The sequence below is a fragment of the Ursus americanus genome, chromosome 24 (genome assembly GCF_024610735.1).
Source record: "Ursus americanus isolate L20-20 chromosome 24, mUrsAme1.1.p, whole genome shotgun sequence".
NCBI lineage: Eukaryota > Metazoa > Chordata > Mammalia > Carnivora > Ursidae > Ursus > Ursus americanus.
This window is the reverse complement of record NC_142150.1, coordinates 8,782,763-8,796,169: the sequence shown is the minus strand read 5'-3', so window position 1 is coordinate 8,796,169 and position 13,407 is coordinate 8,782,763. Positions and strand designations below refer to the sequence as shown.

General features: G+C 50.2%; 1 protein-coding gene across 3 annotated transcripts in view; it reads right to left on the bottom strand.

Moving 5' to 3' along the window:
- Positions 1-13,407, bottom strand: part of NAV2 (neuron navigator 2) — a 382,986-nt gene that overhangs the window by 258,876 nt on the left and 110,703 nt on the right. For all 3 annotated transcript variants that reach the window (XM_045808618.2, XM_087855343.1, XM_087855344.1), the window contains exon 2: positions 3,644-3,761. In XM_045808618.2, the coding sequence (XP_045664574.1) occupies positions 3,644-3,761 (118 nt within the window). The remainder of the gene's footprint in view (positions 1-3,643; positions 3,762-13,407) is intronic.

The window sequence follows — 13,407 nt, the reverse complement described above, 5'->3', positions numbered from 1 at the left end:
CGTGACACAAAGTTTAGAGGCATGTTCAGAAAAACAGTAACTGCTGAGAAGGGGACACAATCAGGCCACCTGTTGGAAATAATCCATCCAGGCTTGCAGAAGCAGAAGCTGTAGTGAATAAAAGTCTAATCCCTAATCCTCTTGTGATTCCTTGAACATCATTGCTTGCCAGCTACCATGTTAAATGCTATGGGCCAGAAAGAAAGACAACTCAGACCCAGGCCCAATACAGAAGCCCGTGGAATGATAGAGAAGGGTCTTCCAGCTCTGTGTGGGGGAGCTAGGAAAGACATGGACTTTTCTGGATGAATGGGGGCTCACCAGCCAAAGAACAGCTGCAACACTAAAATTCTGTCCAGCACATGGTAGACTCCAAATCTGGGAAAATTTTAGATAGACCAATAGAGACACACACACACACATATATATATGTGTATGTTAAATACATGTACACATACAAATGTATCTTCACATTTCATTTTAAAGGACACATGTGTGGAAGAAAGCATGGGCTTCAAAGTCAAGTGTACAATTGGTCAATAGTTCAACAGCCTGATCAGAAAAGGCTGTTCCTGCTCCCTCACCAAGAGATCTGTATTCACAAATACGTTAAGATTAAATGCTCTGACCTGGCTGGCAAACAATCTAGAGAAGAGGTCAAGGGCAGGGATAGAGGTGCTAACACCTGGCTTTACTTATAGAGTCCCCAGCAGGAGCAGGCCTTTCTTGGAGAGCTGAAGGAAAGCAAGTTGGTGGCCTCAGGTGCCGTCAGGCACTGGTACTCACTTGAGGCCCTGATATCTGTCCAGTGGCTCAGGCCCAGACAAGCCACTGTCTAGGGAGGTTCATGTCATCCAAACAGATTCAGGGAAGCATCCTCCTACGCAAAGATCAATACTGTACTAGCTTACATTCTGTAGCACTGTGCTTAGTGAATTCAGGACATACATGCTACCACTCATCTATTCTGAGCCCATGACAGACAACGAATCTATCATGATACACCCTAACATGGATACCAAGGCCTTACCATCCTCGTACTCCTACCTTTCTAGGAAGTGGCTACCGAGTGCTAACCCAGAACACTTTACTTTCCAAACACAGGTCATGTTTGCTACCTACCCTGCATTTCCTAAGACTGCCACAAAAATCAGGCTGTGCCCATTTTAAAGACAGGGAAACAGAGGCAGCAGAGGTAAGGGACTCTGAGGTCCCACACTCTGAGGTCCCACAGTTGGGAGCAATGAAGCTGGGATGAGAGCAAGCCCTCTCAGTTCCATCCTTTCCCACTTGCTCTCTTGTTCCTAGTGCTGAAAGCTGAGAAGGTTCTAGTAGAAATACTACACAGCCCCAAGATTCAACCATAGTGGTGCCTCGCGTGACACTGCTGATGTGGAAATCAACACTCAGCTCAAGTCCAAGTTCTCTCCTCTATGAAGACCTCAGCAAGAAGATGCTACTCCTTCTTCCAAGGATACAGGCCTTGCACATTTGTCTCTTTATTCCTAGCTTGGGGCACAACGCCGGCACACAGCGCTCAACAAATGGTACTGAGCTGAACTGAAGGGAGCCAGATCCTTGTACTGGGTTCCGTGTTTCTGGATGGACAGGGGGTATAATATAGCAGGGCAAAGAACAGAGGCTTTGGAAGCAAACTAACCCAAACTAGAATCCCCTCGCAGACTAGTTGTGTGACTCACTGAGCCTCAGTTTCTGCAGGTGTAAAATGGGGCAAGTATTCCCTACTACACAGGGATGTAGAGGAAATGGAGAGAAATTTGTAAAAGATTGGCAGGAGTGATGAAGAGCGGGAGGAAGAGAAACTGGTTCCAGTCCGAGATGACTACACAGGAAGAAGGAAGGGGCAGAGGGTGGAGTAGGCAAAATGGGTGAAGGGGAGTGAGAGACACAGGCTTCTGGATACAGAGTGAATCAGTCACAAGGATAAAAGGCACAGCATAGGTAACGTAGTCAATGATACCGTAAGAGAGTTGCATGGTGGAAGATGGGGCTACATTTGTGGTGAGCAAAGCATAATAGTTAAAACACTTAGGTCACTATGTTGTACACTGAAACTAATGGAACACTGGGTGTCAACCACACTCGGAAAAGTTTGAGAAAAAAAGTGGGAGGAGGAAGAGGATGAAAAGGAAGAAGTGTAGCGGACAGATTTCTAGGTCACCCCCATTGGTCTTCCCACTTAACTTCAAACCCTTGCACAATCCCCTCCTGTGGGGTGTGACAGAACCTAGGATTTGCTTCTAACCAACAGAACATGGCAAAGGTGATGGGATGTCACTCTCACAATCATGTTACATTGCAGAAGATTGCAACTTGCTAGCCAATTTGCTCTAGAAATTTCTCCCTTGCTGGCATTGAAGAAATCAATCCAAGCAGCCACATTGGGAGACCCACATGGCAAGGAGCTGAGAGGGGCTTTTAAGCGTGAAGCCCTGCAGCCAAGAGTCAGTGAGAAATCAGGACTCACCTCTTCTAACTGCAAGGCAGATGAATCTGCCCACACTGAGCGAACCCGGCCCCTCCCTAGTCAAGCCTCCACATGAGGACTCAGCCCGGGCCGGCATCTTGGGCACCAGCTAAGCCATGCGTGCCTGCACTTCCGACACCCAGGAACCAGGAGATAATGGCTACATGGCAATGTGTCCTACAGCAATAGACCACTGACACAGGGCAGGAGGGAGGAAGGAGAGGAAGAAGGGGAACGGCGCAAGCTAGTCTTAAGAAATCAATCTTAGGATGGCAGGGGCGCTTGTATCTGAGTGACAGCGTCCATCCAAAAGTTTCCAGCTAAGGCCAACTTGCTTGTGTTTTCAGGTACAATCTCTATGGATGGGAGCGGAGCTACAACCGTAAAAGGCCACTCTTCTCAGACTTGAAAGATAAGCAACTTTCCCACAACAACACACACCCAAGGGGCTGGGACTTCTGTCCTTACGCCTTTTCCTTTGGCATAAGGAAGCCACCGAAGCTGCCAGCGACAGCAAGCAGCCTCATGGCATCTAATTGACCTCCTGCCTCCTTAGTCGGAGCTCTCGGGCAGGGCTGCGGGGGGCACTTCCCTTAAGCCTTAAGGCTCAAGGCGGAGCTGTGCCCACCTGCCTTCCCGGGCTGAACCCGCTCTTCCTGGCACACAGCCCCAGCGCCCTTTCCCCAGTATTAAAACCAGAACCAGCTCTCTGCAAAGTTTGATCCTTTGCCTTCTCAGATCCAATTAGAGTTGGCAGGACTAAACCAGTCTTGTGGTACCTTTTTGTTTGTTTGTTTTTGGTAAATATTTCCAAAGTAATCCACAAAAACAGTACCATCAGAGGGGCGGGGTGGGGAGGGGAAAGGGAGAACCAGAAAGATAGGGGACAAGAAAGGGGCAGAGAGCCCTCCTCAGACCATCAGCACCCCCTCCGGCCCTTCTTCTCAGAGTATCAGAGGGTCATCGTATCAGGAAAAGCAAGCTGGTACCCACGCTTCCCCAAGCACAAGACATTATCAAGTAAACTGTCAACACCTGAGACAGAAACACTCTATTCTTCCGGGAGATTTCGGTGTTCCGTGCCCCTTGTCCAGCTCGTCCCCTTCTGGGTCTCCACTGTAAGTCCTCAATCCCCAATGTAAAACCCGCTCTTACCCACAACCTGGATAATCTGAGCCAGGAGGACGCCGTCCGTCACATCTTGCTGGAGGTCCTTGATGAGACGTTTGTGGCCCGATTTGGCTAAATAATGATTGGCCCAGTCCGTATAGATCTGCAAAAAAGCAAACAGGCAACTTGAGGCACCTACTCAGACCCTGTCCCCGCGTTGGAGGCAGCTGCTGGGGCCTGCGCAGCAGTCACCGTCCCGGCACCGCGCTGTCCTGGGCCAGCCAGCGCCATTAACATGCAGAGCCTCGTGCGGAGGGGCCATTCAGCTACCCAGAGCTGGGCTTTTGCCTATTGAGAGATCTGCCATCGAGGCGCAGGGAAAAGCTAAAGAAAGCTTCAAAGCATGCAAAGGCCTGAATGGGACGGGGACACAGAACTAAACAGTGTGCTCCAGACGGCTTTGAGAGGCGGTGGCTCTAAATGCAAGAGAAGCCTCCCCCGCCCCCCGCTGCCACCACCCCCCCTTCCCATCTTTTTCTCTTTATTGAAAAAACGTATGGGGAGGTTACCACCCAACAGGCATCTTTTAATGGGCCATTTCAGGGTAAGGAGGGCTATTGAGTTAGCGAAGCTCTCAGGAGCCTGGGTCCCTTGTAAAGAGGCCAAGTACGCAAACACAGAGCCCTTCAATTACTCGTGTGTGAGCGGTGTTATTGACGACCTTGCCATCAGCTCAAATGTAATCGGTTTAATTTAAAAGCCCAGCATCATTTCCACTGTTGGGATTCCGTGACTAATAACAATTTAAAAAACCCAGCAAATTCCAACAGATTTAAACACAGCAGTAGTGTGCACAGCTGTGAAAGGCAGAGGCTGGGTCACCAGTGGGATCAGGACAACAGACCCCCTGCTTCTCTCTGTCACAGGCCTGCTCCTCTGTCCCCACGAGAGAATCTTTTCTTTCAAAACAGGCCTATAAGCACAAGAAAACTCACCTGAAAACTTTCACCCAAACTGAAATAAGCCAAATAACAAACAAAATTAGAAACCTCATCAATTTTGAGTGCTAGGTTCCACGACAGAGTCCTAGATTCCTCTTCCCTCCAGCGAGCCTGTGGGGGGACATGTAGGCCCCATATAGCAGCACCTTTCTCCCCGCTACAGTGATGCGAACACGTGATGGCTCAAAGAGAACACTCCACCTCGACCGGTCCAGATCCTAGTAGCAACAGGTTCATGTACTAACTCATACGACGCCCCACCAAAATGATGGAGGTGATCGCCGTATCCCCAGCAGGCTGCTCTGAGATCTTGTGTGTGACTCCCAGAGCAGTGGGAGCCCTACCCTCACCCCGGCTCTGCCCCACTCTGTTCTTGCAACAGGCCCAGAGTAATCTCACACAGTGGGGCACTGGCCCTCGAGGCTCACTGAATGGGGACAGCAGCCAGGGCCTGCACTCGCAAAGTAGGACCCTTCTGGGAGGCTCTTCCACCTGGAACGGTGAGAGCCTCATCCCAAGATGGCACAAGGCAGAGCTGCACTTCCCACTTCGTCAAGAGCTGAGAACAGACACCCCCGTCTCCTCCCGCCCCCCAACCTCGAATCTTGGTTCTCCACTGCAGAGACCCACAGCCAAAGAGGCACACAGCAGGATGGGGTTAGTCCACAATGGGGCTCAGGAAGTGGGGGCAGTGGAGTGGGATGATAAGGAGGGGAGCTTTGGAATCAATGCACCTGCTTTAAATCTTAGCTGCCACGATGCCAATTACCTCTGTACCCTCTGACCCAGTGTCCTTGTTTATAAGATGGGGGTAATACTATCTACATCACCGGGCGATTATGAAGATGAAATGAGCTCACATATATAAAAGGACACAGAGTCAGCCACCATGCTTACTTTTCCTGGAGCACAGCTCTAATCAAAGAACCATCAACGCACCACACTTCCCACTGAATTAAATTCAGACTTTTCACACTGCTATTCAAGGCCCTCTGATCCACCCACTCTTCCCCAGACCGAGTCCAACCCTTGTGGGGGAGGCAGTGTATGTGGAAGTTAAGAGGATGGGCTTTCGAAATGACAGACTGAAGTTGGCCCTTGGCTCTGGGCAAGTGAATTTCTATGAAGCTTTCTGTATCTCAGTTTCACCTTCCATAAAATGGGGATTATACCAAATGTCTTATAAAACAGCCTGGTAATCCGTGACCCAGGCCAAACCCAGCTGACCATATGTTTTTGTAAACAAAGCTCTATTGGAACAGAGCCACACTCACGTGTCATCTTTAGCTGCTCTCATGCCACAGTGGCACAGCTGAGCAGTTGTGACAGAGAGCTTTTGGCCCACAAAGGTTCAAGTATTTACTATCTGGCTCTTTGCAGAAAAGATTGGCCAGTCTATTACAAGGACTGAATGACATAATAGGCCTACCTACCAAATGCTCAGTAGTCATAATTCCCATCACCTTCAGGAAAACTCAACCTCACAGTTCCCCATCTCTGAATTCATGCCACCCTGTCTGCCTGACTACCTCCACCTGGAGTCACCCAGCAAGGCTCAATTCCTAGGTCGGTCCCTCCATGAAGTCACTCTGGAGTCCCCCACTGCATCCTGAGCTGCACGTGTGGCAGAGACTGTAGATAACGCGGACACTGGCACCACCTTCCTCCCCTTCCCACCAGATGCGGGCAGAGACCGTGTCCCGCCCATCTTTGCCCCTCAGTAGTACCCCCCAAGGTGGGAACACACGGCAATCAGTAAGGACATGGTTGCCAGGCTGAACGGAGAGAAAGAGGGCAAATCTCTGGGAAACTGATTACATTTGAGATAAGTAAGAATGTAGGCTCTCAGTGAATCCTCAAACCAGAATCTCAATCTCTATTGATTCAAAGAGGAAGGTACAGAGAAAATAAATCACTCCATGGCTCAAGCTCATTAATCAGGACCCATCCAACAAGAATCATTAATTATCTGGAGTTTCCCCTCCCCTCCCCTCTCCCCAGCTCTCAACTTTTTAAAAAAGTCACAAGAAAACACATTTATTGTAAGAATTCATTTTCAGGGGCCATGCTAAGCATGGACATAATTCAGCCCCATCTCTCTCACTTGCTCTTTCAGTGGCTCATGCAATGAGTGCCATTCTTTCAAGGGGCACCCTTGGAAAATCAACTCACAATATCCGTAGTCAAACACTCCATCAGATTGGGCAACTCGCAAAAACGCAGCAGTGTGTGTCTCAAAGACACTAAGCAAGGGCTAAAGCATGCAGAGCGTCTTGTCCAAGCTTCAGGGTCCCAGAATTGATTACTCCAGAGCCTCCCCGTCCTCACAGTTCTAGACACTGGGGTCTGCTTGACGCTCCTGGCCCGGAGCCCACTGATCCTTGTTCTGTGAACTTCTAGTAGCAATGGACAAGAAAAAGAACCCCATAGTAGGAAAGAATACAACACCGTTCCCACCTCTGTCTCCAAACCCGATCATTCTAGAGCAAAGCTCTAGAATGACTTCCCACTAGTATGTGAGGAGCCTTTCCCACTCTGATCCTTCATTTCACTGTCTGCCTCTCTCCCCACCCCCTCTAACCGGGGAATGGGTACTTCAGAAGCGCTCAGTGAGGGAGAGAAGCTGCTGTCAAAGGCTTGAAGAGATAGAAGGGGGAAGGAAGGCGATGACAGCTGAGGAGTGGATTCGTTTTGATTCACTTATTACCCCTGACAGAATTTCGAGGAGTGTGTCGTTTGTTTGCTTGTAACTCCACATCATCTCGTATCACAGAGGCTGCAATCAAAGAGGGAAAATTTTGACAGATCAATTGAAGTAAGAAACCTGATTATTAGTTGTAACGAGAAAACCGATAATAATTGCACTCTGTTAAGTCAACGGGGATAAGAATGTTGCTAAATTTATCCTGCAATTAGCCCTCAAGGAAGGGGCGGGGGTAGCCTTCTAAGAAACCCAAGAACGATTTCACAAAGCAACTGCGCCAAAAGCTGGTGCCATTCACAACTCGGCCACGAATCCAGACCCGCGTGCCGGACAGCCGGATGGATCCCCAAGGCAGCCGAGGCATAGGATAGCCTTTCCAGGAGAAAGAGAATAAAATGGATCTCTTAGAAGGAAGTGCCAGTGTGGAGATTAAAGTGAACCCGTCATGGAGCCTCGGAAATGGTTTACAGCCAATCCGTTGTAAAGGCAATGCTACCGTTTGGCCTCCATTCAAGAGGTCTGGCTCCAGGCTTCGGCCACGGCCTCAACCAGTATTTCCATGGCTAGATGGTATATGGTTAAATGGCTAAGTTCTGATGGCTCTGAAGTCTACAAATGATACTGCCACAACACATAGAGTGTTCACCCAGCACCTGAACACTGCAAAGAACAATTATTCAATGACTAACAGTTTTTAAGAAAATCAAAATGCACCATCTGTTCTCAAGGGCAAAGCTGGACACACATTCAGCGCTGAATCTCCAGCATCTTGCAAGGAGCGTGGCCCCCTACTCTCCACGTGCAGCCCCAGGGCCACATAACCTTCTAACTGCATGGGATGGGGGAGGGGCATCAAAGTAGCTGCTGGCTCCTTTTCCTACTCCCCCTCTCTCAGTGGAGACCCCCGCTTTGTTTAAAACCACTGCCTCGACGCAACCACTCAAATAGGGGAGATGGTATCCCCCACTCATGGGAGAAAGAGGTGGAGCACAGAGAAGTCAATCTTTTGCTCAAGATCACACAGCACAGCAGGGCCCGGGCCGGGCCCGTGGCCCCGCTCCCTGGTTTCTGTGGTTAAGAGGCCAGTTCTGCTCAGCATCCTTGGTGCTCACGACAAGCCCACCCTGAAGGGCAAGGACTCTCCTTCCACCCCCTCTTTGCCATCTGGTGCATGACTCAGGTCATTTGTGGGTTTTCCATCAACCGCGGTAATCACAACAGCAGCGTGTCTCTAGTCTCCTGCGCTGGCACGGACCAGGGCGGTGATCTGGCTCTGCCTCTTACCAGCTGGGTGGCCGTGGCGAGTCGCGCCCCCACCGAGCTTCTGTGCCCCTCACTTGTGCGGCGGGAATGTACGGGGATTATGAACTACACAAGAGCCGGTATGTAAATGGTGAACCCAGTGTCTTGCACATAGTAGTAAATAAGAGGTGGCTATTCATATTCAAATTAATAAACACTGGGCTATCTAAGTTTGGAGGAGTAAGTCATCCTAGATTGCTGAAAGTTTATACTTCCGAAAACCACACATATTTAGCTGTTCCATTGGGAATCTTTCCTAAATGGATTATTATGATCCCTGCTTTTAAAATTAACCCAATTTTACTTTTTCTTGATGGCCCACAGACATTACTATGAATAATAGTGTTTTGATGCATATAAGGATGCCCTTAGGGCCTGTTGAGTCTTCCTTAAAAGATCCCAGAGTCCCTTAAAATTGGGTATAAAGTCACTGTTCAAGCAAGAACCTTGAAGAGACTTCTCCATCAACAAATATACACGAGTAGAAGGATTCTGTGGCACACCTTTGAGCTGTTCCAAGGTTCAGCAGGAAAGGCTTTTTGGCTGGTCTCCAGACAGGTAAGGCTGATAGAAAGCTGGGCTCCAGGAGCACTGAGTGAGACATGACCGGGTTCTACATCCCCCACCCGAGCACATGCAGAGCGGTACTGACAACTCAACCCTCAACATACATGTAGCATGGGTAACGTGCACTTCCTTATACCAAGGAATATACATCCTTCTCTGGAGCCAGAAGACAGGAGCATGGGGAGGGAGGAGCCCACTGCTGGATTTCTTTGCTCAGGATTTCTATCTTCTTCCACATCCTGGCACCATCCTTACTTCTACCTGAACTCTGAATGTCAAGGCAAGATAAATTGCTTCTGAGCCACATGCGTACCTTGACGCATTAAGTCAACACTGTCTGACCACCCCTGTGCTGGGTTTTGCTTGTGCTGTAGTCTTGTGTAGGATAGTAACTCCCATCAGTCAAATGTCTATGACGAATCAAGTAAAAGAACCCCTTCTAGAACCAGACCACTTTTGCTCCAACCATGCCTCAACCACTTCCTGGCAGTTATCCTGGGCAAAAATACTCAAACCAACTGAGCTAAATTTCCTCATCTGTAAAATGGACCAACCACCTATTCAGGGTATTCTGAGGTTGAAGTGAGACGATCTAACGATGCCTGGCACACATACTTATGTTGGCCACGACTCGAATTACCGTGAAGATGACCTACAATGTGAGCTTTGCAAATGGTCCCTTTCGTGCCCCACTTACTTGGAGGAAGATCTCATTTCCCCCACTCGACAGATGAGAAAGCTGAGGCTCTGAGAGCTGAAATGACTCTCCCAATGTCACAGGAAATGGGTGAGGGTTTAAAAGCAGTGACTCTGGCTCCCAGGAACGCCGGACTGCTACTGAGAGGCCCCCACAGGAACCACAGTCCGCAGAAGATCAAGTGTGCTCTCAATGTGGGAAAGCGGCAAGACAGCAAGGCTTACCCCGTCATGGCCATTACAGTGTCACACTCTCCTGCCCCTGGGAACAGCGCTGGCCGCTTGTCACTCAGGACCCACAGATCTAAGAGAGGGGCTGACACTTTCCCATGTCACCTAAGCACAAAGCAAACATGACTTCACAGCAGTGTCACGATGGTAAAAACTGAAATGCCAATAGAACACGTTACCATCGCGTGGCTGTCTCCGAATGGGGAAATGCTCAGGAGTCAGGTGCCCCCGTTCTTCCAGACTGGAGGAGGGCAAGGCTGGCCTGGGACGCTGTGCGGCAGATCCAAGGGCCAGGCCTGGGAACAGGCCCACGGCCGCACAACAGTGGCATTGTCTGTCAGGAGCACGGGCAAGCCACAGGTGGGTGTGTGCACAGCCACTCCAGAGGTTTTGAAACAATGGTTTCAGAAAAATAAACCAGGCTGGTGAACGTGCTGGGAGGGACTGGGGCGATCTCGAGGAGGAGAGCACCCAGGTTCCTGCTTATCCCGCTCCGTGAAGTAACGCCTAGGATCCCCGTGCTTGCCGCTCTGTCTCCTGGAATAAGAGATGCTTTGCACCACACTTCACGGGACACATGTCACTTTCCCCGTCACTTCCTCACCTGAACACGACCCCCTGCTGCGAGGGGGTGTGTGTTTCTGTTGAGGGCCTACTGGGTGCCAAGTGTCCTACACCTGTGATCTCGTCTACACTCTTTCCCCACTGGAGGGGCAGCTCCAAGAGGACAGAAATTCCGTTGTACTCACCGCATTTTCCCAAACATCTAGTAGGGTGTCGAGCACGTAGGAGGTGCTTACTGTTTGCTGAGTAAGTGAATGGTCATCTCCCTTCCATATACTAGAAGACAGAAGCTTCAGACGGTGAAGTCACACAGCTAACAGAAGGGGACACGTTTGCTGAATAAGTGAATGGTCATCTCCCTTCCATATACTGGAAGACAGAAGCTTCAGACGGTGAAGTCACACAGCTAACAGAAGGGGACACCCCACTTGACCCAGGAGGCCTGGCCCCACAGCTCCCACGTCTCACAACAGCAACATGTGTATCCAAGTCTCCCCTGGGCCTCCCTGGAAAGTCAAATAATGCCACGTAAGAACCAAGACCGGAACGCTTACTGGGCGCCTCAGAGCCAAACCGGGTCCCCTCTGCAGGACTTCCTCTCACCCACGGCAGCCTCAGCAGCAGGGTCAGAACCACATTCAACCACGAGTCTGGTGGCTCCAAGAAAGCCTAGGGTCTGAGCCACCTGAAAGTTCTCCAGTATTTTCTCTCCCTTCCCATGTTCATTAGTTACTAACCAACTACACATGTCTTCTGCTGTGGCTACGAGGGGACTCAGGCCCTTCCCGGAGGCTGAGGCAGCTGCCACAGACACCCTTGTTGACAGCAGACATCCCCAAACTCCACAAGAGCTGTTCAGAGATGCCCAGCAGGGCAGCCGCACCGGAGGAGCCAACGACCACCTCAGTGAGGATTCGGGCCTCTCTCCAGTCTGTTCATAAACGGACCTTTGGTGTAGTAGCCTCTGTCTGCCCCCCAAGCCTCCACAGTCCCCTCGTCTGTAGACCGCAGGTAAAGGGATATCAGAGACGGTGCTTCCCGGCTGCCCCATCCAGCCCAAAGGCCTCAGCTCCGCTCAACAGGCACAGCCCCCTAGGACTTCCGGCCCCACCAGGCCCAGCCAAGCCCTCGGAGTCCTGCGTGAGCTCTCACACCTCCGTTTCCTCTTCCCAGGATTGCGTGGATAGCGAGTGGACAGGAGACCTCTAGAACCCCACACGTGTTTGGACACAGAGCACACCCAGGCTCTGTGACTGTGGGCAAACCACCTCTCTCCCAGCCTCAGCTTCCTCTTCTGGGAAATGGACTCTTCAGCTGCCACCTACTGTTAAGGACTATCGTCTCTGTGAGAGAGACATGTTTCTAACATGCTTAGCACAGTGCCTCTGAATCCTTGTTTCCTTTCCTGCCTCGTCTCCAGGCCCCCAGCTGCAGATCCCTCTGGTCCCCTGCTCACACACAGGCTCCAAGCGACGCTAACTTCAGTCGCTGGCGGGTTGGGCTTTGCTGCTCAGGCATGTCCTCCCTCATCCCCTCCACTTAGCGGGATGTTCCCTTCTCCTGGAAACCAAACGCGACCGCCAGCCTTCTCGGAAATCCTGGGGTCTTCACACTGCAAAGATCCCATGTGCCGGCTCGCCAAACCCTACGCTCTACGCGCACGTCGTCTGCTCTGCGAGCAGTGCCATCACTCCCCCACTGCCTGGCAAATGCCTATTCGGGGATCCTAAAACCCGGGGCCCAGGGTCAATCCCTGTGAAGCCATTCCCACCCCACTTTTTACCCCAAACACGGAGTTACTGGTTCCTTCTTCTTGGATCCAAAAGCACTTTGCACATGCTTTTTATGATGGCCATTCTAACTATCTGGTCACCTTTCTCCAGTCGGGAGCTTGCCCAGAGTGGAGAACAAGTTCTGTACATCTTTGAAACACCAGCACAATGCCTGACGCACCGCGGGGGTTTCGTAAACAGGCACGTGTTGACCTAACGGAGGGTAGATGGGTGGGTGAACGGAAGCAAGCTGAAGGGACAGACTGGGGAATGTTCAGATGGGTGGACATATGGACGGGTGGGTAGGAGAAAAGATAGGTGAGCGATTATATGGGGAGATGAATGGACAGATGGGAAGATATGATGGATGAATGAATCTGTTCCCCTTCACTGCCTAGATTATAAAGTCCATAAAATCACCATGGTGTCTCCCGTAGCTTTTAGATCAGTCAGAGCACAAGGTGCAGAACGGGAACTGGTAGGGGACGTTCTGCTGAGACGATTTCTAGGAGCAAAGTAGCAGGACCCACTTGACGGTGGGCATTTAAGTCCTATTTAACAAGATACAAACACACACACAAAACACATGATGGTCCACTGCAGTAGGCTTGTACAGGCTCAGGAGAGTTGATGGCTCAATTTTAGAGGAATTTGCAAGCTGGTTGTTAAAATAGCCCTTATTTATAAGGAAATATCAGAAAGAGAAATTAGGAAAACAATACCATTTACAATTGCTTCCAAAAGAATAAAATACTTAGGAATAAATTTAACCACCAAGGTGAAAAGACGTGTATACTGAAAACTACAAGACATTAATGAAAAAAAAAAAAACAAAAAAGAGGGGCGCCTGGGTGGCTCAGTCAGTTAAGCACCCGACTCTTGGTTTTGGTTCAGGCCATGATCTCAGGGTCCTGGGATCCAGCCCACATAAGGCTCCTCGCCGGGCGTGGAGTCTGCTTGAGATTCTTTCCC